The 26,340-nt window shown below is 35.5% G+C and overlaps 3 protein-coding genes across 3 annotated transcripts in view; all 3 read left to right on the top strand.

Annotated features, from left to right (window-relative positions):
* The first annotated feature begins 2,365 nt into the window (after positions 1 to 2,365).
* Positions 2,366 to 26,340, top strand: part of LOC141397458 (uncharacterized) — a 43,295-nt gene continuing 19,320 nt past the window's right edge. Inside the window, exons 1-3 of the mRNA XM_073973701.1 lie at positions 2,366 to 2,683; positions 4,682 to 5,539; positions 22,823 to 23,008. Of these exons, the coding sequence (XP_073829802.1) occupies positions 2,461 to 2,683; positions 4,682 to 5,539; positions 22,823 to 23,008 (1,267 nt within the window). The 5' untranslated portion in view covers positions 2,366 to 2,460. The remainder of the gene's footprint in view (positions 2,684 to 4,681; positions 5,540 to 22,822; positions 23,009 to 26,340) is intronic.
* LOC141403729 (uncharacterized) lies at positions 7,270 to 10,633 on the top strand. Its single transcript, XM_073986596.1, has one exon. The coding sequence runs from the start codon at positions 8,615 to 8,617 to the stop codon at positions 10,499 to 10,501; it is 1,887 nt and encodes a 628-aa protein (XP_073842697.1). The 5' UTR covers positions 7,270 to 8,614; the 3' UTR covers positions 10,502 to 10,633.
* On the top strand, positions 10,610 to 15,775 carry LOC141403734 (uncharacterized). Its single transcript, XM_073986610.1, has 2 exons — positions 10,610 to 12,003; positions 12,065 to 15,775. The coding sequence occupies exons 1-2, from the start codon at positions 10,724 to 10,726 to the stop codon at positions 12,351 to 12,353; spliced, it is 1,569 nt and encodes a 522-aa protein (XP_073842711.1). The 5' UTR covers positions 10,610 to 10,723; the 3' UTR covers positions 12,354 to 15,775.

Genomic DNA, 26,340 nt, shown 5'->3' with positions numbered 1-26,340 from the left:
CGGATCTACCGATTAGAACCAAATTTTATACAACGTAATATTTTGCCCAAACTTTGTTTAAGTTAGAATGTAGGCTATGTCGGTCCACACCTCCCCCAAAAAAGTTCAAAATTGTTTTCGAAAAATTGTGTGAACGATAACTGGAGAAGTGAGCAATCGATTTGCTCCAAACTTTCCATATATTATTATTCCTTCCAGATATAGTTCGGATAAGACTATATCGGTCCTTAGGGTACCTCCCACACAAACTTCGGAAAAGGGAAATTTAAGAATCCTCTCGAATTTGTTTCAGCAGATTGTACTTGCGCCGCAAATCCGCAAGTTAACTCTCAAGGGGATTTTCTGATTGGTCGAAACTTTACACATCGTATTATTTCATCCAGTCATGTATCAGGGTGGAAAATGGACTATATCCGTCCGTCCTTCGAGTACCTCACACACAAAATTTGGAAAAAGTGCAGTTTGAGGACCCGTATCGGATCTATTTGATTATTATTATTTTCTTTTTTTAAGATGGTTCTTTTTACGGTCCCTATTCTGGTCCCTTTCCCGGGGTAAGTCATACTTCCTGAGATAATAGTCCAGAAGTTCCAAAAACTAAAATTACAAATCTGAAAAAATAATTCTCAAATATTTCCAAAACTCAGAATTTTGCTTACTAAAATTGATTTGGTATAGCCCCATATTACGATACCTACAGATTCCACGTATTTTGAAGCAAACTCGTGTTACAAAATAAATATATTTTTAGAGGCTCAAGGTATATCACAGTTAGCGCAGCTGACTTATACTATCTTCTTTGCTGTGTAATTGAATATGAATAATTTTGGGATCTATAAATTTGTTTGCATGCAAAATTTTGGAATTTCTATTCATTGTTAGTTATTTCTACCGGTATAACATATATTTTAGATATCAGAATATATGCCCACAATGCACAATTTTGGACGATAGATCTTTAATAAACTCGCAATTTTCCCAATTATCAAATATACCAAATTGCGTGGTATATATATATATTTATTTATTTTAGGTCTATTCCAAAAAGGAACCTGATATTTAAAGACAATTTGAAGATGTTGCAGGAGGGGCTAATCGATGTGAATTTTCCAATTTTCGAATATTATTAAGAAATGTATAATTTATATATTTTTCCACAAACATCCCAGTAAAGACAAGGGAGGCTTCTCTTATATCAATGGATTCATATTAAGTTATTGATACGTGGCCTAGTTTTTATCGCCGAGTCCGAACGGCGTGTCCTAAGTTGCCACTTGTAGAGACGTTTTTCATGGCTGAAATACACAGGAAATATTACTAAGGGGTATTTTGCCACCGTAGACAATTCGATGGGCATCGAACCCGGACATTTAGCGTGAAGGCAGTTGCACATAGCTAATTCCTACAGGTTGTGGTGTAGGGTATCACATGGTCGGCCCCGTCCGACTATAGCCTTTGCTTACTTGTTTTGATATATAGTCTGGAAGTATTTTTGCCGCACTGTGCAATGGCGCCCTGTAATAGTAATTCTTATTATCACTTGTTATATACATAGAAGTGAATAAACATTATTGATCAAATTATTTAATTGTGTGTTCGTTAACAAACAAATTCAATTCTTTCCGGGAGTGTGTCGGTATTTTAATATTCATTTACACATTCGTCTCGTTTCTGTGAGAATAGATATGGCCAACAATTGATTAATAAAACAAACAAGCATCAATGGTCTTGAATATATACTATTTATTTGTTTTTCAACTCGAACATACATACATACATGCATTTTATTTAAGATAATGAAATTAATGAATATTTATGTAAATTTGTATGTACAAGTATGTCATAATTATTTAAACACGTACATATATTCCATATTTGGACAGAAAATATTAGCATGAATGATTTCCAAAAATTGTGGACCACAGTTGAGCATTTATTTTTTTGACAAAATTACTAACCACTCACCACACAAACTATAAAAAAAATGAAATCGATATAGAAATGTACCTGAACCTTTTAAAACTGGAAATCAGAAGTCACAGGTTAACGTTAATCGATGTCATAAAATTGCATACATAAGGTTTTTGGATCAATTGGAAAAAATAGGGGGTAGGCATTTAATTTTTGGTCCGCCCTACTGTACATGCACTAGCAATTAAATCCTCCAAAGTGGGGTATAGGGTGTAAAGAACATAAATAAGCTTTTCATGATGTACCCACAAAGATCAAAAATCAAAATATTTCTCCATTCTCTAAGTTTATCTTTTATTGTCATGCGAATAAAACTTTTAATATAACATCAAAAGCTCTCTCCCGCTCTTTCACATGGGGCTAAATATTTTTTATCTTTTGCAATTGCATTAGTTTTCGTTGGGCATTCATAAGATTCGTTTGCTGTGTAGTTTATTTTTTTATTTTATCTATTTTCTCGAACAAAACATTGGAAATTACAATTATTAAATGAGTAATCTGGCGACAAGTGATCAATCTCAAGCGCAAATCGTCGCACCAACACCACCCCCCTTGCCGGCATGGATACAGCCATCAGCTTTTGAAGGAGTTTTTCGTGAAGTATGTCCAGATTTTCAACAAGTCAAAGATTTTAAAGCGATTCCTGCCTTGGGAGCTGGAGAAAATTATGCCACAGTAATGTTACGTTTGACCGCTGATGTGGAATTGAAGGGTAATTATTTTTATGGCATTAAAAATCATTAAGAAGTAAGGGGGAGGGACGGACGTACAACAAACAATTATTTTTCGGTAGAACCGATTTCAGGTTTTTTACTTCTTATTTGCATTTTGGACAAGATTGGATGCCCTTTGGCATTTATAGTTCCCAGTAGTTATAAATTTCTCTACCAAAAATTTGTGGATATTGGCCCACGTTGTTGTAAATATTGCCCCTGTATACCTTACCGAATTACTTAAAACTATGTATTTGGGGTTCCTAGGACTAAAAAAGAAAACTCCACATCAAATTGTGAAAATTAATTATTCCATATAAGTTCAGAACATTTCGTGGTGGAGGATATAAAAACTTTGGGTCGGCTAAACTTTAAGCTTTTTTACCTGTTCTGTCTTATCCAGAATTGGTTTGCCCTGCATCCACTCATTCCATTCGAGGCACATCAGGTGTGCCAAAGTCACTGAGCTTAACCTCCCTATTCGTTGCAAAACGTTTGCATACCAAAGCCGTGGTATGCCTCTGGATGCTGATACAGACCTTGTATATCCAGAGCCTGAATATTCAGTACAGTATTTAAGGCCGCCGGAGGAGTGTTTTAAATGCTTTAGTAATGAGAATTGATGCACAGTAGCTAGCATGGACTGGTTCGGCTTATTACTTAGGGCATGTCATCCAGACCACTGTCTTATTCAGCAAGGGAATGACAAGTGATTTTGCATACGGAGTTATTACAGGAATATAGCTCAATCATGGTCCTTCGTGAGTTCCTCAGTTTCCTTTCCCATCTAAGTCGAGCACTGTGAAGAGATACTTTGCTTCCGTAAAAAGGTTTAGTTACATAACACCCAGTGTTAGCAGTACGAAGTCAGCAATATTTCTTTTTCTGGTGAATAGTACCAACTACGTTTTCGCTGTATTGACGCCAAGGCTGTTTTAGTGTGCCCAACAAGAGAGTATTTCAGCCATGTAAAACTTCTCTACAAGTGGTGTCTTAAGACACGCCGTTCGGACTCGGCGATAAACTGTAGGTCCCATATCATTGAGCTAATATGAATCGGAGTGCACTCATTGGTATGAGAGAAGTCTCCCTTGTCCCATCTGGGATGTTTGTGGAACAATTATATTATAATAACAAGAGAGGTTATCAAGGACCCTGCATTAGTTCAGTCAACGTAGACAGGAATTGTCCACCTATTATGATGACAATGTCAACTACTTAGGCAACTACCCTAGTTCCTAATTTGTCAAACTTCTTGAGTATCCCATTCACCTCCAAAAGCCACAGTAAGGGTGATAGAAGTCCTCCTTCTGGGGTGCCTCTGGAGACTGAATTCTATAACGGGTGGTTTTTATCAAAGGCTGAGGTTAGCACAGCTGTTGCTAGGGTCGACTCAAGGGCATTGTGCTTCAATGCTTTATTTACGAATCGCAAGGCCGACGAAAATTAAACATCTTTTGCGTCTGGGATTACGGAGTGAATGAGAATTATTTGTAAGGCGAGTCAACCAGAATATACTCTGAAGCCAATATATATCTTAGTGATGGTAGTACAATTCAGGAATAGGAATACAAGTGTGTGCAGTGTTGCTGTCTCTGCTGCAGTAATAAGACTGACCGAACATAAGGGTGAGTTGTATTTAAAGTAGGTAGGGCCGTATATAACAGGCACGTTACAATTCCTAAAATAATTCAGCTCAATGTTCGAATTGATAAGTCTGCTTTCAATTCGTTATGATAAAGAGGACACTTAGGTGCTACAGAGCCGATTGCTTTTTTCGAGTTGAATTTTATTAAAATCTCCTTCTACGAGTATATCAAGGAAGGCAACAATGGTGTGATTCGGTTCCTCCATGTTCATCTCTATATAAACAACAACCTCGAGTAAACCTTTTTGAAAATATCTCTGTACAATGTGTCAATCCGTATTAACCGTCTAATCCTACAAGCCCTGCCATATGCCCTCCAATTAATTATTTTTCTCTTTCTCTTTTCTAGATGGATCTACCAAAAATCTCTCCTTTATGATGAAGACCGCTCATGACAGTGAAATCTTTCAACAAATGATGCAAATCCATAATGTGTTTGTAACCGAAACGGATGTTTATCGTCAAGTGATACCCGAATTTGAAGAAATGTATCGTGAAGCGGGTCTCGAAGTAAAATTCGGTGCCAACTCCTATGAATTGGATGTAGAAAGTCCCTATATCCTCTTGGAAGATCTGAGTACGAGGGGATTTAAAAATGAAAATCGTTTAGAAGGTTTAGATATGGAACACACCAAGGCAGTGCTTAACAAATTGGCCCAGTGGCATGCCGCCAGTGCTGTACGTGTGGCCACAAAAGGCCCCTACAATCCTGATTTGTATATGGGTTTCCTAAAAGAATCTGCACGTGAAATGATGCGTAGCATGATGGAAGGTCTCTGGTCGATTTTCATAGAGTGTGCCAAATCATATGAAGGCATTGACGAATGTTACGGGGCAATGTGTTCGGCCAAGGATAAGTTTATGGAAGTTTTTCTAAAACTTGCCGATGAAGAGAATCGTGATTTTTGTGTTCTCAATCATGGTGATTGTTGGTCGAATAATGTCATGTTTCAACATGATGCTTTTGGAAAGATAAAAGAGATTTATTTAGTTGATTTTCAAACACCACGTTATGGAAGTCCCGCCCAGGATTTATATTATTTCCTCATATCTTCGACGAAATATGAATTGAAAACAAAACAATTCGATTACTTCATTAAGTACTATCACGATCGTTTGGAGGAATATCTGAAATTGCTAAATTATCCAAAGGCAATACCAAGTCTAAAGGAGTTACACATTATTATGTACAAGTACGGATTGTGGGGTAAGTATTGTTCATTAAATGTTTTTTGATGTTATTGGACATCGATTCTCTATAAAAATATAAAGATGGGACAACTCCATTGTTTGTTTTCATACCCTCAACCATAATATGGAGGCTATATTAAGTTTGTTTTTTCTGTTTGCGTCCGCAATAATTGGGCTAGATCGCTATATTTTTGCACCCGAGTAATTTTTTCCATAAGCAGGTCAAGTTCGAATATGGGCTATATAGGTCCACGTTTTGGTATAGCCCCCATAAAACAGTACCTCCTGAGTTAAGTCATTTTGAGGATTTTAACTGCACTTTTCGTCCGAACTAGCTGTAATTTGATACTTGAGGTTCCCATTTGTCACAAAACGTTTCCACCAAAAACTGTCAATCTATGTCCATATTTTGTTATAGCCTCCATATAACGGAACCGCCCGATTGTCGGCATTTGGAGGATTATAGCCAAATTTCTGTGTATAGCAGCCGTAAAATGGTACCTCGCGCTTTTCGGAAGAACTGACAATAACGCTACCTCACGATTTTCGATATTTTGTGGATTTTAGCTACATTTATTGACCGACCTATCTTTGACTTGACATTTGAGTCTCCCGGTGGTCACAAAACATCTCCACAAAAAATTGTCTACATAGGCCCATCTTTGGTATTACCCCCATATAACGGTACCACCCGATTTTCGGTATATTGAGGATTTTAACTACATTTTTTGACCGAACAACCCGTAATTTGACATTTGAGTTTTTCAGTGGTCGCAAAACATCTACACCAAAAATTGTCTACATAGGTCCATCTTTTGTATTTATGTTATACTAGCAAGTGCCCGCTACTTCGTTAGCGGAGAATTCACACGAATATAAAGGAGGATAATAAATAAATAAATTGAAATGCAGAGTATAGTTTCACCCGTTCCTATTTACAAATTCTTTATCCAGTAAAGTACGGCAGTTTAAGGTTTTACCACATATTCTTTCTAAAAATCATACCTGTGGTTTTCAAATAGAACTACATAAATCGATTAATCAATTTGTGTTAATTTTGCTTTATTGATGCCGCGTAGAAGTAGCTAGAAGCTATCAACGGAAAAATTTTGTTTTCAAAAAATGTGGGCCGTAGTAATTTTAAAACTATATTCTTAACGACTGTTGTTAAAACTACATATTCCTTTAACATTTGGTACCCTACACTACTTCGAATATGCCATAACTAAATCCCTTTAGTAATGAAAGTATGTACTTAGCTCAACCGTCACTTCAATGTTCCTCGGAGGGGCAAAACAGTTGAATTGTACTACACTAAGCAGTATTTTATTAAACATGGCTCGATTATCTGCTTACTTACAGTATTATTGGCATTAAAAATAAGTGCAAACAATGACAATGTCTTAAACATATCAAGCAGTAATTAGGAATTCAAATGTATGGAGCTATATCCAAATCTGTAGTGGGATTCTCTAACACATTTTTTGAGTTACCGACAAAAATCGGTAAAATTAAAACGCAAAATTATAAATGAAAAGTTCAAATAAAAGTTGACAACACTGTTGCTATCGGTATAACCTTACGACTACTTTTTATTCATCGCTTACTTACCGAAAAACATCGGTAATTACCAAAATTATAAGCATTTTAATTTTACCGACAATTGTAATTGGTAACTCACAAAATTAGTTAGTGAATCGCACTACTGAACCGATTTCATTACACATTTGTTATAAAATAGTTGTTTGGTGGATAGAATATACGGAATCGGGAGAATATATGGGAGCTATATCCAAATCTCAACCGATTCTCGTTAAAAGCAATAGCTATAGTCCTTTGGTCAAAATTGCGACCATCATAAATTTTAACCCGGATAGGATAATAAATGCGACGAAAGTCCATTAACGGATGGACGGTGTTGGAGCAGAATACATTTGTGTTTTTGTCTTATTGTTGTTGTTCGTCGTTTGTATCGTATGGGTCTTTAATTTTGTTATTTAATTTAAAATTATTTAATTTAACATTGTATTCGGCCCACCTTAATGTTCATATTGTTCGTCCCACCCTAACGTACGCAGGTACGTTAGGGCACTTTTTGTCTGGAATACATTTCCTTGTGTTGTTTTGTGCTTTGTCCGCCTCAGCGAGAAGCAACAACAACATTGCCTACTTGGTTTAGGCATTTGTGTGTTATTCGTCTTCATCGTTCGATCTGTGTTTGAAGGGCAACAACAACACTGTTGCTAAATGCAGTTCTTCTTGTATGCTTTTGCATACAATTCAAAACTGATGTAGCCCTTCTTACTTGTTTTGTTTTGATCGTTTTACTTCTAATGTTTTATGTTTCATATGTCGTTCTGTTCCCTTTTGTGTGTGGCCCAACAAGAAGGGATAATTAATAAGAAATAGTCAGTTGACAAATAACCGGCTATCGAAAGCAACCAAATAAATTGTGAATTTTAAATTAGAAAAAAAAAATAGAATTTCGTGCGTTTTATTTCGGGCGCAAATTATATAGACTTTCTGTCATACATTTTGGCGACCGTGACAGGACGGTCGCGATAAAGCTAAAGTAAATTAATTATTTGTATAATTAATTGAACAGACTTTGAATAAAGTGGAAATTTTTGTGGTTCAAAAATTTTGGATTTTTCGTTGTTGTTGTTGCTCAACAGATTCGCTGTTGCAACTTAATCATATAGTCGTCCACTTTATAAATACATAAACATTTTCGTTGATTGGCTTTAATCGCTGCCGTCGTTAAAACTATATTATTTTCGAAAAGAATAATTTTTAAATATTATTCTTTAGCAGAAAGTGGATTTTTGTTGCTCGAAGAACTTTGGTGTTACGCAATCGCGGTAAACACATACAAACATTGATCGTCGTTCGTGGAAAGTGTTAGAAAATACACTTATACAAGCAAGAATTTTCTAATTTGTATTAGAAAATAAAATACTTTGTCAAAAATATCTCCATCTTGAGTGAAATTTTGTGGGTTTACATAAACATTTTTGGCGCTTTTATTTGAAAATAGAAGCCAAATTCTCTTTTGTTGTTCGATTGTGATTCTCTCGTATAGTTTCTCAAAATGCCTAAAGACAATATTAACATAGTGGAAGAGAATGCTAGTAGTTCGGAACTAGCTTCTCTTAAATTACAACGTAGTTCGATAAAAAAGAACATTGTGAACATTCAGAAAAAAGTTGAAAAAGATGGATCTAAAATGGATTCGACCATTTTAGAATGTCGGCTCGAAATATTAGAAGAATATTTTAGACAATTGTGCCATATTCAATCGCAAATCGAAGCAATTAATGCTAATGACAATACTCGAAGTGATCTCGAAGAAACATTTATTGTTGCAAAATCAAAAATATTGAAATTGATAAACAAAAATCGTGGTTCAGTGGCAGTTGACAATAGTTTAATGAATGTTTCTATGGCTTGTGGTTCAAATTCTCGTTTGCCTTCACTGAAGTTGCCCAATTTCAATGGAAAATATAGTGAATATCAAAGATTCATTACTGCGTTCAATAATATCGTACATGAAAACCCATCGATAAGCATAATAGAGAAATTTAATTACTTGTTGAACTGTCTCTCGGGTCCAGCTTTAGCTGTTGTGCAACCATATCAAGTGTGTGAAGACAATTACGAAAAAGCCTTAGAAAGACTTCAAGAAAGATATGACAATAAAGTGCTCATATTCTTAGAACATATCGAATCGTTGTTCAATGTTCCACAAATGCAAAGGAGTGATAGTGTTTCGTTGCGCCATCTTATTGATACCGTATCTGCTGTTCGTGGTTCGTTATCGTCGCTCGGATCAGAGGCAGATGTTATGAATGCAATTTTAGTGCATATGGTTCTATCGAAAGTGGACAATGAAACAAAAGACAATTATGATGAGAAGCAAGATTTTAAATCGTTACCCTCATGGGATTTGTGCTACGAACTTTTAAGTCGTCGTTGTCAGTTTCTCGAAAGCCATAGAAATAGAACTGAATTTCCTGAAAATATAATTCCAAACAAACCTAAATCTCCTAGATTCAATCGGTCGGCTCATACGTTTGTCAACTCAAATTCGAACTGTTCATATTGTAACTCAAGTGAACATAACCTCTCAACTTGCTCGTCGTTCGCTAACATCGTTGTTTCGGAACGTTTTAATTTCGTAAAACGTAATGGACACTGTATTAACTGCCTGCGAAAAGCGCATATGGTCTCGAAGTGTTCCTCGAAATCTCGATGCAGAGTTTGTGATTCTGCACATCATACTATATTGCATATATTTAGTAGCCCAGAACAACATAGTACTTTAAATTCGAATAATAATTCACCGCAACCGTCAACCAGTGGAAATCCAGTTTCGTTAGTGGCTCGTTCATTCAAGAGAGCAATAATTCCGACTGCAGTGATTCTAATGAAGGACAATTGTGCTAACTTTCAGACGGTAAGAGCTTTACTCGACTCATGTTCCGAACTAAATTTCATTTCGGAGGAAACAGCAAAAAGGCTGAAATTAGAATTTAAACCGTACTCACAAGAAATATCTGGGATTGGAGAAGTTCGTACTTCAATTAAGTATTCTGTCGAGGCTACAATAAAATCAAGATTTAGTTCGTTCGAGTGGTCCTCCAGTTTCGCTGTTACTAAAACGATATCGTCTCGCCAACCTGGCGAACCCATCAATACCTCGCAGTGGAAGATTCCGCCAAACATTGAACTTGCAGATCCGTGGTTCTACAAGCCTCAGCATATCGACGTGCTCCTAAGTGCCGAAGTCTTTTTCGATTTGATGTTAGATGGCAAAATTTCGTTGGGAAATGGATTGCCGTGTGTCACTAATACAGTTTTCGGATGGATAGTTGGTGGTTCGTCGCCCAGTCGTTCCAATTCAAATTCGTTGACGTGTAACTTAACTGTAAGTACACTTGGAGAACAAAATACTGATGATTCGTTGAACAAAATCTGAAAAGCTGAAGAGTATTCGAAGTCTCCTTCAACATACACTGAAGCAGAAAAGGCAATCGAAGATCACATTATTGAAAATAGTCGATTTGATTCTTATGGAAGGGTAAAAGTTCGTCTTCCATTCAAGAAATTACCCAACTGTCTTGGTAACTCTTTTGAAATAGCTCGAAAACGTTTTTTGTTGCTCGAAAGACGACTTGAACGTGACTCAATTTTGAAATCGATGTATGAAGCAATCATGCAAGAACATGTGTCGCTCGGATACATGTCGGCCTACAACCAATCGTCGGATAATTCGCCTTATATAATACCTCATCATTGTATTCTCAGCCCTAATAGTAGTTCCACAAAACTTCGAGTCGTATTTGATGCTTCAGATGGCACTTCGTCGAATCATTCGTTGAATTATAAATTGATGGTCGGTCCAACAATACATCAGGATTTGATCACAACACTATTTTCGTTTCTCTCGAACAAATACGCTCTCACTGCAAAAATATCAAAGATGTATCGGCAGTTTCGAATTGGAGAACCAGATAGAATGTTTCTAATCGTTTTGTGGAGAAGTAACAAAAATGCTAATATAAAGGTATTCCAATTGAACATTGTTAATAATGGCTTATCGGCCGCCCAATTTTTCGCAAATCGTATTTCGTTTCTCATTACAGATAAAGATAACACACCTCATCTTTGTGGTTCAAAGATCTTACTAGAAGATTTGTATGTCGATGACGTACTAAGTGTCGCAGATAGTTTCGAAACATTAACCCTCAACAGGAAGAAGTTAATACACAACTTGAAATTGCATTGTGTCAAATTGGATTTATGGAAGAGCAACCATGCGTCGCTCATTTTGAATGATGGCGAAGAAATCGTCATTAAAACGTCGGACAACATCACCAAAACCTTTGATGTGTCTTGGAAAACTCTGCAAGATGTCTTCATTTATCGATTAGAATTGCCCGATGTCACAAATCCTAGAATAAGATCAATTTTGTCGCTCGTATCTAGAAATTTACAATTTCCTTGGATTTTGAGATTGTTGAAAGTTGCTGCCAGCAAAATGCAATCTTCTATTCGTCGAGCTGTCGCTTCTCTCATCAAAACGTGGATTAAATTAAAATGCAAAATAGAAAATTTCGTCTCATCGTTGCGCTTTTGGACTAGTTCCAAACTAGAACTTCATTGGATCAAATTAATTACGTATACTTTGAACTGGTTCGTTGTAAATCGGGTCAAAAAACTCAAAGAAGAAACTCGAATTGTATTTTGGAAACATTTACCAACGAAAAGTAATCCCGCTGATGTTATATATCGTTGTTCTTGTGTTCCGGATTCGTCAATCCCGTTTTTGATTCGTAATTACTCGGTTATCCAAGGGGAAGGATCCAATTGGCTTGGTACTAGAGATGCATTCGTCGTAAATCTTCCAGAACACAGCAAGACTGTCTTCTCCAATAGCACTAGTTCTGAAAACAATGTCATTTCGGACATTATAGATAAGCATGTGTCACATTCTAATATGTATACGAATAATCGCTTTTGTTTCTTGTATCTCCGACAGGTTTCCAATATATCGACCTATGAAACGCCACTCTTTGCAACATGTCGCCCACGCAGCTCCACTTGGAATAGAGTTCATACGCAAACACACACAAGTTCCCGAACAATCGTCACATTCGTTCTATCGTCGTTGCAGGAAGTCTCGTCATTCCGTCATAAACGCATTAAAGTTGGTATCACTGACGTACAGCTGTATCCACGTTCCAGATGCATTGCAAATTTGCTCATCCAATACATCATGTGTTCCGGAAATCGTTCCACATTTGTCGACGAAGGAAAACCACCTATAGCCAGAAGGTCGTGTTGTCACCCAATCCACAATGTTGCTCCATTACCAGAATAAATGTTTGAACCTGGACGTTTCAACGGGCGGAGGATGTTGGAGCAGAATACATTTGTGTTTTTGTCTTATTGTTGTTGTTCGTCGTTTGTATCGTATGGGTCTTTAATTTTGTTATTTAATTTAAAATTATTTAATTTAACATTATATTCGGCCCACCTTAATGTTCATATTGTTCGTCCCACCCTAACGTACGCAGGTACGTTAGGGCACTTTTTGTCTGGAATACATTTCCTTGTGTTGTTTTGTGCTTTGTCCGCCTCAGCGAGAAGCAACAACAACATTGCCTACTTGGTTTAGGCATTTGTGTGTTATTCGTCTTCATCGTTCGATCTGTGTTTGAAGGGCAACAACAACACTGTTGCTAAATGCAGTTCTTCTTGTATGCTTTTGCATACAATTCAAAACTGATGTAGCCCTTCTTACTTGTTTTGTTTTGATCGTTTTACTTCTAATGTTTTATGTTTCATATGTCGTTCTGTTCCCTTTTGTGTGTGGCCCAACAAGAAGGGATAATTAATAAGAAATAGTCAGTTGACAAATAACCGGCTATCGAAAGCAACCAAATAAATTGTGAATTTTAAATTAGAAAAAAAATAGAATTTCCTGCGTTTTATTTCGGGCGCAAATTATATAGACTTTCTGTCATACAGACGGGCACGTATAAATGAACTCAGAATGTGATGATATATAGATCATCGAAAGAAACCATTGACCTATTTCGTTTCCTTTTGTATGTTACATACAAATGCACAAATTGATAATACCCCTTAACACAGTGTGGTGTAGGGTATAACAAAAAATTCTAAAATCGACAAACTTTATCATAAGAAGATTTATGTTCAGTTTCATTAATACGATACATATACAAATTCGTTCAAACTACTACCAAACATTTTAGAGAAACAGGCCATTAATTAATTATTTTGTCTTAAAATATTCAGCGTTAATAGAAATCTACTATACTATAATCATTCAATAACCATTATTCAAAAACGTTGATTTTTTCACTGAATAGTAAATGTATTGAAAATTGCAATTTTTCTGCAGAACCAAAATGTATTTATTTTCGTTGTAAGTTTAAATATGTGTAATATACATATGTGATGGATACTTTACACAATATGTTTTTATGTTGAAACCTTGCATATACATTTTGTATGTACATATTTAGGGTTGGTCGATTTTTGTCATTCTTTTTCACATGAACATTGAGGATGTCCGAAGAAAGCATTCTGCGAAAAATGTATACATTTGACTGTTTTAGTTATCTAAATGTTATACAAATTTTATTTGTATAACATTTATCGTATCGGGACTTTCAGAAAAAGTTGGTCTTAATATAACGTATACCTACTTTGGGCATCAATTACATGGGATTTCAAAAAATACAATTCGAAATGTCATATTTTATTGATATTTGTGCCCTTGATCTTAATAAAGTCTCTCATATTAGTGGGCTGTCTTATTCCCGAATTCTGTATTCAGATGAACACATAAATTTTCAATGGGGTTAATATTTGGACTTTGGACTTTATTGTCGATGTCTTCGTTGTAGTTGTATAACAACCAAGTACTACGTAAATAAGATTTACGTCTGTCTAGACTGAATTGTCTTGGTAGAGTTTATATTATAATTTATAATTTTCAGTGTCCAAAAACCCAATTTTGACATTGTCGATTAAATAATTTTTCAATGTTTCCTCCGAAATCCGTATTTTACGAAAGTCCTTGTTTTATATATGTACAACCCCATGCCACAGAAAAACGGATTGTATAGACAAAGGACTGCTCTCACCAATTTTATTAACATTGAGTTTGTAGACAGAAGAACTGAATTAAAAATACAATTGTAATAATATTTTGTTCAAACAAAAACTGTATGAGGTTAGTTTTTGACGAAATCTACATCCTCAGATAAATGTATAAATGAAAATCTTGCATTTTTTTTAAATCGTCTTCGAAAAACATTGAGTATTTTTGTTTGGGTCGGTTAACATGATGCGGTGCTCTTGAACCAACATTAAATGAAAGGAGCTTACACCTGGGAATAAAAAAAATCGCCTGAGCGGTTTTTAAATAAATCACGGTCAAAGTTCACATTTTTTGGGGGTTTTTAGGTTTTCACGCCCTATCAAAATGGAATAAAGAAAATGTTGTAGCATCGAAAATTCTCTACAAAATTGTCCTTTATGATATTTTTGTAGGTTTTACCATTTTTAAGATATAGATGTTCAGATTAGGACATTTCACTGACTGTATCGTCTCCATATGAAACAATGTCAGGACTGCAATTTCCCTACTTTAACTTATATATCGCAATTTTTTTTTTAATTCGCCTTCGAAAATTTTTTAGTATTTTGGTTTGGATCGGTTAACAGCATATAACATGATACGGTGTTCTTGAACCAACATTAAATGAAAGGAGCTTACACCTGGGAATAAAAAAATCGCCTGAGCGCTTTTTAAATAAATCGCGGTCAAAGTTCACATTTTTTGGGGTTTTTTAGGTTTTCGCGCCCTATCAAAATGGAATAAAATGTTGTAGCAGTGAAAATTGTCTATAAAATTGTATTTTATGATATTATCGTAGGTTTTACCATTTTTGAGATATAGATTTTCAGATTAGGAAAATTCACTGACTGTATCGTCTCCATATGAAACAATGTCATGACTGCAATTTCCCTACTTTAACTTATATATCGCAAAAATGGTACAACCCAGGAAAAAATTACGAAATTTTCACAGCTATAAGTCCCATTTTGACAATTCTTGCCGTTTTCAAGCAAACTCGCGAAAACCTAACAAAAAACCTAAAACTGTGACCTGAACTTCTAAATCTCAAAAATGGTAAAACCTAGGAACAAATCGAATGAGTAATCCTTTGTCTATACGATTCATTTGTTAACATCGATTTCGTTTTCAGAACAACTCAATTAAAAACACAATTTTAAAAACATTTTGTTCTAACAAAAACTGTATGGGGTTAGTTTTTGACGAAATCTACATACTCAGATGTGAAAGAAAATCTGGCAATTTTTCTCAAAAATCGACTTCGAAAAATGTTGAGTATTTTGGTTTGAGTCTGTTGACAGCACTCAACATGAGTAATCCTTTGTCTATACACTTCATTTGTCTATGCCCATACCATAACTTACAGTTCTCCGAACTTTACAGTATGTATTGCATTTTTATTTTCCAGGGCTGTGAGAGGGTTGCGCCATATTTTTTGGGTTCTGTCGTAATAGTGCAACATAATTTTCATCTCATCAGAAAATATAACGTCATCAAAGTGCTTTAACGGGCTTGAAATCTTCTTAGTAGCAAATCTCATTTGTTGCTTTATATTTTGCGGGGAGAGAACTTTTTCCTAACCCTTCGTGATGAATACTTGTTATGTAATACTTTTCTGCCTTTTTCACGTAACACACATACTCCAAAATCGTTTTCAATTACAGAACCAATCTTTTGTCTCTGGTTTGGGGCCTATTATTGATTTCATTAATTATTTAGCAATTTCTTAAAATTACAGATTTTGAAATTGAAAATTGAATAGTTACGACTGTACATCTCCATATACGATAAAATTCTTAATTGCAATAATATGCACAATTTTATTGCACTTTCATTGATTTGCAAACATTTAGTTATTACCAAAAAGTCAGGTCCATACAGTTTTTAGTAGTTGTTATTTCTGGCCGATTTCTAAATTAATTCCCCTAATGTTGTCTTCAACATCAACTCATTTGTTCAACAAACCCAACATTATTTATTGAAAGAATTTTTGTTTTAATTTTAAATTGAAAATCAAAATTTTTACAAATGCATCGTTTGTAATCATTTTTTCTAACTGGATTTTAACGAATGAAAATCTTTTGTGCGACACCTGTTATGTGAAAACAAAATCAAAAAAAAATACAACCATTATCACCAACTGCGACATCTGTTGCAATGGAAGATAACAAATGTCTTGTCTTTTTATTATTTAGTGGTTTACGATAAAATAAGTGCGCCTAGAAGTAAACTACAAAATTTGAAATTATGTGTGATCTTTTACGGTATCAAGAAGTTATAGCATTGTTAATTTGACACATGTCTTGCAGAGGGCCAACTAAGTGAATAAGTACGTAATAATAATGAAAAATAAGGATTTTTGTTGTTGTTATTTTTTGTAGTTCCAGGACGAATTTTCTAAAACCCGGCCTTATCTCGCACATTTGCATCAACAGTGCCGTTTTGGCTGGGCGTTGATGATGAGTCAGTCAGTCAGTCACTTATCACCAAGCTCAAATATATAATAGATTATCCCCATATAAATGTACCTCTCAATTTTAGGTATTTTGAGGATACATACTTTGGTCGAACTAAATGTTATTAGATGTTGGGTTTTGGATATAGCCCCCATATAACGGTACCTCCCAGTTTTCGGTATTTTGAGGATTTTAGCTACATTATTGACCTGTAATTGGAAATTCAAGGTTGCTATTGGTCACAAAAGATCTCCATTACAAATTGTCAAATTAGGTCCATGTTTTGGTATAGGCCCCATATAACGGTACCTTCAGATTTTCGGTATTTTGAGGACTTTAGCTATATGGTTTTATCGACTAGCTGTGACTTGACGTTTGAGGTTCCAATAGTCACAAAATATCACCAAAAGTTGACAACATAGGACCATGCTTTGGTATAACCCCCATATAACGGTACCTTCCGATTTTAGGTATTTTGAGGATTATAGCTACATGCTTTGGTCGAACTAATTGTTATTAGATGTTGGATTTTGGATAAAGCCCTCATATAACGGTACCTCCCGGTTTTGAGAATTTTGAGGATTTTAGCAACATTTTTAAGATGTAATCTGACACCTGAGGTCACAGTGGTCACAAAACATTTCCACCAAAAATTGTCCACATAGGTCCACATTTTGGTATAGCCCCCATAAAACCTTACCTCCCTTTTAACCTTTGGTTTGACAGTTGAGGTTCCCAATGGTCACAGAACATCTCCATTAAAAATCATCATAGGTGTTTTGAGGATTTTACCTACACTTTTTGACAGAACTATCCGTAATTTGACATTTGAGATACCCAGTAGTCACGAAAGTTCTGAACCAAAAATTGTTAACATGGGTCCAGGTTTTGGTATAGCCTCCTTACAGCGGTACCTCCGAATTTTCGGTATTTTGAGGACTTTAACTACATTTTTTGACCAAACTACCTGTAACTTGTAACTTGGCAATTGAGATTCCCAGTGGTCTCAAAACTTCTCCACCAAAAATTGTCAACATGAGCCCACGTTTTGGTATAGCCCCAATATAACGGTACCTCACGATTTTCGGAGTCAACACAGAAATTGTCAATGTTTGTATAGGCCGCAAGATGGCGCCCGATTGAATACATTTTGGAAACATTTTCTGGCCTAATGTAGGCATTTTGGGTATCATAAAATATTTTCACTTCAAATTGTGGACAGAAACGAAAACAAATTGTTCCGTTTTAGTTCAAAGTAGTTTATGGTGGAGGGCATAAAAAATCGGCCTGACCATTTGCAACATATCGAAATATTCGTCCGAGACCCTGGAAAGTATATATATTATTGATCGGCATAACATTCAAAGTCGAAATTTGATATTTAGTCTTCGTTGGGTGCATACAACTTTCCACCAGAGATTTGTCGGTACCAGAGGTAGAACGGTACCTCCCGATTTTCGGTATATTATAGGTTGTTACCTCAATATCGCACCGGCTGACATTTGGCAGGTAGTATTCGTAAGGGGTAAAGAACATTCACCCAGAAATGTTTCATTATGTGTCCACGTCTTCATATAACCCCTATATAAATGACCCTCCAGATTTTCGGCATTGACTGTGGCCTCAATATTCTACAGAAATGACTGAAATTTGGTATTTAGTCTTTCTTGAGGGTATTATACAACTTTCCACCTGAAATTTGTCGGTACAGGACCACGTCTTCATATAGCCAGATAGAACGGTACCTCCCGATTTTCGATATTTTAAAAGTTTGACCTGACTATCTCACTGAAATGACTGAAATATGGTATTTAGTCTTCTTTGGTGGTAAGAAAGATTCAACCAGAAATTTTTCGATATATGTCCACGCTTTCATATAGTCCCCATACAACGGTATCTCCCGATTTTCGGTATGTTGAAGGTTTTCGTGTAATTATTTTTCCGAAATGGCTGAAATTTGGTATTTAATCTTCGTTATGGGTATACAACTTTCCACCTGAAATTTGTCCACGTCTTCATATAGCCCCATAGGACGGTACCTCCCGATTTTCGGTATTTTAAAAGTTATGACCTAACCATCTCACCGAAATGGCTGAAATATGGTTTTTAGTCTCATTTTGGAGTAGGAAACATTCAACCAGAAAATTTTCGGTAAATGTCCACGCCTTCAAATAGTCCCCATAGAACGATACCTCCCGATTTTCGGTGTATTAAATGTTGTGTTTTCATTATTGCTCCGAATGGATGAAATTTGGAATTTAGTCATTGTTGAAATTTGTCTGTATAGATTTACGTTTTTATATACCTCTCATAGAACGGTACTTCACGGAATTTTGAAAGTTTTAACCACATTATTCAACCGGAATAACTGAAATTTGGTATTTAGGTTTAGTTTCGAAGATTGCTGATTTTTTGAAATTTGGTATTTAGTCGTCGCACAGTGCGAAATACGGGCACATTAGTGGAACTTTACTAATAACTTTTAATATGAAGAACGTAGGTTACTTAAATTTTCCAAAAATGTTTCCTGTAGTTGAGCGTCGTATGTGGATTAGGCCAGGGCGATTTGAAAACCTTAATGAGCCCTTCGCGTTTCTGATTCCTGGGATTGAACTGAGCAAAAAAGTCCACTGGACCATATATCTACCGTGAAAATCGAGCCTCCCGATTTTGACTTTAAGTTTTTTATTGACGTCTTTTGGATATTTTGGCATATAACAGCCAAACCATTGAGATTTTCGATCCAACACAAATACAAATTTTGTAGCACAATGTCATTTATCGACATTTTCCGAAAAGTTTGCACATTCTTAAGGCCAAAACTGCCTGAAGGAGCGTTCCAATGCTTTTGCGATGTATTAGGGAGTTTTCAATTACTGTCTTGGCTACAATTTCTTGTCGCGGTTTCCAAGCTAAATCGTGAAAACCTAAACAACCCCTAAAAATGTAAACTTAAATCGATATTTCTCATCTATGAGCATTCTAGTTTCAGAATCTGCAAAAACTTCCCAGGTGTAAGCACCTTCAATTTAAAATTAGTTAAGGCGCACCGTGGATAAATATTGGCCACATATCGGTGGTGACCGTTTTTACGTATTAGGTTCATTTTTCAACCGATTTTGCTGCAAATTGGTATATTGGGGTTTCAGTGGATGGAGAACATATGTAGAAAATATTGTCAGTATCTGTTATCGTATAGATATAGCCCCCATTGAGCGGTACCGGCCAATATAACATATTTTAAAAATTCCAAGCACATTTACCAATATATTTGTTTGCATTTTGGTATTTTATGTTCATCATAGTTAGAAAACCGTTTTGCGGAATATTAGCAATGTATTTTCTCGTTTTGCTATAGTCCCAATATGAGGGGGGCACCCCATTTGGAATATTTAAATGGTGTTAGGTAATTATTGCCAACCGAGTTTGGTTTACTTTAAATTTTGTTTCATTGAATAGAAAATATTCTAAAAAACAATTCAGAGCATAGATCCTTACTTTGGCATCCAAATAAGTAAATGTAAATGAAAAAAAAAATTTGAGATTTTTTTATTTTTAGTATAGTGTCATTGATATATAAATAAATTTTACAAATTGAACGTTTCGACTGAGGATATGTTTATTTTATTACACGGTTCTGCAAATGAGTGCATCACCTAAAAGCATCTGGTGCAACTTTGCTTTGTTTTAGGTACTTAACGATGTCCTGAGAAAACTGCTCAATTTTGACCATTTTTTCTATAAAATGTGAATGAAATTCGGCAGAATAGTCATAAAACTATAAAAAGCAACATTTCTTAGTATTGGTGAACCCATTTTGGGATAAACGAAACCAACATTGACGTCTAATGCCGGCTCTTCTATCATATTTTCAAAAATATAGATATATGAATATTCCAATGACTTTCTGAAAAAATCGCATATCTCGCAAACCTGCGCGAACCTGCAGCTAATTTTTGCTTTGTCTATAGAAAAATATCCTACATCTCAGAAATTGTGCGATTTGTTCTGCAATTTACCACAATTCATTAAAAAAGCTACAAAACTTAAAAAAAAATAATTTAGTAGACTTTTAAAAAAGCACATTTTTGAGGAACGAATAGCAACCAAACTAAATTAAATATTACAAATCTATAAACGCCAAATAATCAAAAAATTGTGGAGAATTATAACAGCAACAAAAACTATAGTCATTTAACGTACGTATTTGTATCACTTTGTATTACTTAAGCAAATCTAGAAGCAATTTTTTAAGAAAATAAATATAGTAAAACAAAAGTGCAACTTTTAAGTGCATTTCTAGTTGTTTCGCGGGGTAAATCGCAAAACTGAATATGAGGCATTAGTCATGTGGTACTTAGCAATAGAATTCAACAAGAATCTCATTAGTTTGATGTACTTTAATTTTTGAGTAAAGTTCCACTAAAGTTCCCATATTTCGCACTGTGCGTCGTTAATCGTATACAATTTTCCATCAATACAGTTCGTGGTGTAGGATATAAAAATGTTCGGCCCGGCCGAACATGGAGGGTATAATTAAATTAGTCATTCCGTTTGTAACACATCTAAATATTCGTCGGAGACCCTATACAGTATATATATTATTGATCAGCATAAAATTCTATGTCGATTTAACCATGTCCGTCTGTCCGTCCGTCTGTCTGTCTGTTGAAATCAATATTTGGTACAGAAGTTTTTATTACTTGCCGGATGGTTGGTATGGGCTATATCGGTCCACGTTTTGATATAGCCCCCATAGAACGGTACCTCCCGATTTTCGGTATTTTTAAGGTTTTAGCTTCATTATCCTACCAAAATGGCTGAAATTTGGTATTTAGTTATCGTTGGGTGTGTAAAACTTTCCACCTAAAATTTGTTGGTATAAGTCCACGCATTCATATAGCCCCCATAGAACGGTACCTCCCGATATTCGGTATTTTGGAGGTTTTAGCTTCATTATCCCACCAAAATGGCTGAAATTTGGTATTTAGATATCGTTGGGTGTATAGAACTTTCCACCTGAAATTTGTTGGTATAGGTTCACGCCTTCATATAGCCCCCATAGAACGGTACCTCCCGATATTCGGTATTTTTAAGGTTTTAGCTTCATTATCCTACCAAAATGGTTGACATTTGGTAATTAGTCTTCGTTGAGGATATAAAACGTTCCACCCAAAATTTGTTGGTATAGGTCCACACCTTAATATAGTCTCCATAGAACGGTACCTCCCGATATTCGGTATTTTGAAGGTTTTAGCTTCATTATCCTACCAAAATGGTTGAAATTTGGTAATTAGTCTTCGTTGAGGATATAAAACGTTCCACCCAAAATTTGTTGGTATAGGTCCACACCTTAATATAGTCTCCATAGAACGGTACCTCCCGATATTCGGTATTTTGAAGGTTTTAGCTTCATTATCCCACCAAAATGGCTGAAATTTGGTATTTAGTTATCGTTGGGTGTATAGAACTTTCCGCCTGAAATTTGTTGGTATAGGTTCACGCCTTCATATAGCCCCCATAGAACGGTACCTCCCGATATTCGGTATTTTGAAGGTTTTAGCTTCTGTATCCTACTAAAATGGTTAAAATTTGGTAATTCGTCTTCGTTGAGGATATAAAAAATCGTTCCACCTGAAATTTGTTGGTATAGGTCCACGCCTTCATATAGCCCCCATAGAACGGTACCTGCCGATATTCGGTATTCTGAAGGTTTTAGCTTCATTATCCCACCAAAATAGTTGAAATTCGGTAATTAAGCGGAGCTAAGTACTTTCGTAGATGAAAGGAAACTAATTATTCCATTCTCTTTCAATTTAATTTTGGTGGAGGGTATAAAAAGTTCGGTCCGGCCGAACTTAACGTTTTCTTACTTGTTTATTTTAACAAGTCTCTGTTAATAAACTGTATTTTGTTTAAAATGTGGGTCGTCTTGTCTTTACAATTTAATGTAATTGAACTTTTCAAGAGAAGTGATACGCATTTAAAAGCAAAAGTTGACTTTTCGATCTTGATAGATCAACTTAAATTGCCAATTCAAAGAGTTTTTTAACTACTGTTGCTTTTACATGCCACTAGGAAGATATTGTGTTTTTTTTTTTAATTTCTCCTAATCTTATTTCTATTTTACTAATTCCTGTTATTTTATTTTTTTATTATTTTCTTGCAGGTTTTGCCACAGTTTCCGGGGTAATGGCTGCCGTACTCTTAGATCCCAATGAAAATGCTATGGTCGATAACTTCTTCTCTGATTCTGATGTGGGAATTAAATTCAAAATGCAAATGTTTTCTGGAACTCGATATCGCAAACACTGCGAAATGCTACTGCCATGGCTATATAATCGCGGTGCCTTTTAAGGGATTTGTGGGTAACCAAAATAGGATTGGTGGTTTCCATATAAAGCAAATAATAATTAATTTGAATTAATTGTATATATAATAAATTAATAATAATTGTTATTGTTGCAAACAATGTGTATACATTCTAATCATAACTAGGTATAAAGAATACATGAACAAAATTTTTAATCACACACCCCCTTGTATATCTGGATGTACGAGTATGTTCATATATATGTACTTGTTAATTGTTGTTGTGAACCATTCCAAAGTTATTAAATAATAAACAAATTTATATTTTTCATGTAATGAATACAAATGCTTTTTATTGTTTATATGTCCAGATAATCTAGTGGTTGTAAACAGTTTTAAATTTCGTTGGCACATGTCACGTCGTGTTTGCAATATTTTTTTATTTTGTTTTGGAAGTGCTGATAAATATTCTCTCCATACAGTAGAAGGAGACGAAACAGTTTAAGAATTTATTTATGGTAATCATATCTATAATTTTAGAATAATAGCTTTGTTCCAGAACGAAAAAGTTTTTACAACTTTTACGACTTTTACACATTTTACCCGAAAAACCGTTTCCGTACACAAAAAAGTTGTAAAATGTTCACTTCTCTTTAAACAAAAATTGCGCTGAATGGCGCTCACTTTAAAAACTTTTTACTCTACAAATTTGAGCGTGTAAAAAATAGTAACATGGTTGCCGGCGTCTGATTGGCTGATACGCCGACTTTGACATTTGTTCCAGTTTTTTGACGTATTTTCCATTTTTCCGTTCCCGAAATATCTCAAAAAACTTTTGTGTGAGAAAAAATTTTTTACAGTTCTCTCTCTTACGAGTTTTACTATTCAAAAGTACGGGAACGAAGCTAATATTTAGATTTCTGGACGTGTGTCGTTCAATAATTACATATATTCTAAACACTGATCAACAGTCTTCGGTAGGACTTTGGCAGAGGAGTTTTATTAACCCATTTTGTACTTGGTGTTCGATTTTTCGAACACTAAAATAACTTTTTTCAAAAAAAAAAAAAAAAAAAAAAAGATATGGATGAAAAAGGTAAAAATCAGTATATATATATAAAGTCTCATCTGTTGACAAATAAAAAAATCTTCCCTTGAAAACTCCCCCTCACCCTCTATGATAGGGGTAAATTTTTAAACCTATATTTTTGGATACTTTTTAAATTAATTTTAAAAACAAGTAAAAAAGTGTCAGTCGGCTTTGCCGACAGATATATACCCTCAGCCAATGTGAAGCGAAACTTTCACCTCCGGACCGAATGTATTTAAGGTATTTTCAGAATTTGGTGGCCCTTTTTAGACATTTGAACTTGCCGACAAAAACGTGGATTAGAAAGTAACTGCACTAATACACAAATGTTGAACTTTTGTAGTGATATCGTCCTAGCATTTTAGTGATATTTTTTAAACATTGCAATGCATTGGGGAGAAGTACCGAAAGTTGTGGACCGGTATTGCACATGAAACTAAGTATGGATATAATATGACGAAGACCAAATGTTGAACCAAATCGGTGGAACAGTTCGAGAGTTATCGTGCTCTCAGACCGCCACATATGATGACATGGGGGTTTTTTACACCTTTCGGGCTGTTTTCCCAAGAAATATGGACTTGCCCCTGAAAAAAAACTTTTACCGTCGTAATGGAGGTAGCGAATGCAAATCGCTTCAACAAAAATCAAAGTGATTCGAGAGCAAGTCTTAAAGTGAACTTATCCGAAATTTTGTGTGAGAGGTACCAGAAGGAGTAGACAAATATAGTCCATATTCGAACCTGATCTATATCTGGTAGATATATTAGGATGTGCAAAGTATAGATTCCCTTCAAGAGTTATCGTGCGCAAAATTTTTCTGAACATTTTTGAAGTTTTGTGGGCGAGGTACCTGAAGGAGTGGACCGATATAGCCCATCTTCGAATTTAAACTATGTTTTGATAAAATATTACGAAGGCCAAATTTTGGACCGAATCGACAGATTCGTTCGAGAGTTATCTTGAGCTCCAACCACTACACAAGGTGTCATCGGGGCTTTTGCACCTTTCCGGTAATTTTCTCAGGAAGTATGGACTTGCCCCTAATAAAAGGGGGAAAGTGAATACAAGTTGTTGCAACAAAAATCAAAGCGATTCGAGAGCAGGTCCTAAACTGAACTTATCCGAAATTTTGTGTGGGAGGTACCTGAAGGAGTGGGCCGAGTGAGTCCATATTGGAACCTCATCTAAGTCCGGTAGAAATTTCACGATGTACAAAGTATGGACCAAATCGCTTGCTCCCTTCAGGAGTTATCATGCCCACAAAATTTCCAAACAATTTGGAACTTTTGTGGGGGAGGTACCGGAAGGAGTGGACCGATATAGCTCATCTTCGACCTTAAACTTAAGTTTGGACAAAATATTACGAAAGCCAAAATTTGAATCGAATCGGTTCATCCGTTCGAGAGTTATCGTGCGCACCAGCCAGCCAGACAGGCAGACAGACAGACGGACGGGCATTGCTAAATCAACTCCAAATTGTTTGAAACACATTTCGTCCAAAGATACTTGGGGTCTAAAACCATTATTTCGATGAGGCACATTTTGCCCGTATGAAAGTGTACATATATACCCTTTCTAGCCTAAAGGCTGAGGGTATAATGAAATTGTAAAAGTAATCATAGGGGATTATTGCCAATATATGTATGTAACCATTTCACAAAATAATAAAGAACATGATTTACATGCGCAATCGCGACTTTGTCAACGTGCAAAGTTGACTGTTCGAAATTTCGAACACTGGTTCTTACCCTATATGTCAATGGCTATATCAAAACGTAGAAATTTATTGACAAATTAGGGGAAAAAGTTTTTATAGCCCCATAGAAGTCTAAATACTAAATTTCAGACATTTCTGTGGGATAGTAGGGCTAAAATCCTCAAAAAACACAAAATTCGGGAGGTACCGTTCTACTGAGGCTATATAAAGCATGGACTAGTGCTGACAAATTTCTGGAGGAAAGTTTAGTAGCCCCAAATAAATTACAGCCATTTATGTAGGATATGCAGCTAAATCCCTTAAAACCCCTGAAAATCGGGCGGTACCGTTCTATGGGGGTTGAACCAAAACGCATTTCATGTGGAAATATGTATACCGCCAACGTAGACTAAATACCAAATTTCAGCCATATCGGTGTGATAATGTAAGAACTCCCGCTCTATGGGGGCTATATCAAAACGTGGGCCCATATAGTCCATTTTCCAGATTTTTACTGAAATGTTTTGCTGGAGAGCAGCATCACCACAGCAAAAAAAAGAAATCAAAAACCTCATTTTGAAAAAGT

This window comes from Musca autumnalis, unplaced genomic scaffold (genome assembly GCF_047663935.1).
Source record: "Musca autumnalis isolate F117 unplaced genomic scaffold, ASM4766393v1 scaffold_1, whole genome shotgun sequence".
Taxonomy (NCBI): domain Eukaryota; kingdom Metazoa; phylum Arthropoda; class Insecta; order Diptera; family Muscidae; genus Musca; species Musca autumnalis.
Note: the sequence above shows the minus strand (reverse complement) of the source record. Positions and strands in the feature narration are given on the sequence as shown.

Bases quoted from the DNA above. Each gene is read 5' to 3' on its own strand.
- LOC141403729 (XM_073986596.1), top strand. From the start codon at position 8,615: ATGCCTAAAGACAATATTAACATAGTGGAAGAGAATGCTAGTAGTTCG.
- LOC141403734 (XM_073986610.1), top strand. From the start codon at position 10,724: ATGTATGAAGCAATCATGCAAGAACATGTGTCGCTCGGATACATGTCG. The intron at 12,004-12,064 runs GCATGTGTCACA...TATCTCCGACAG, and splicing joins ATTTCGGACATTATAGATAA to GTTTCCAATATATCGACCTA.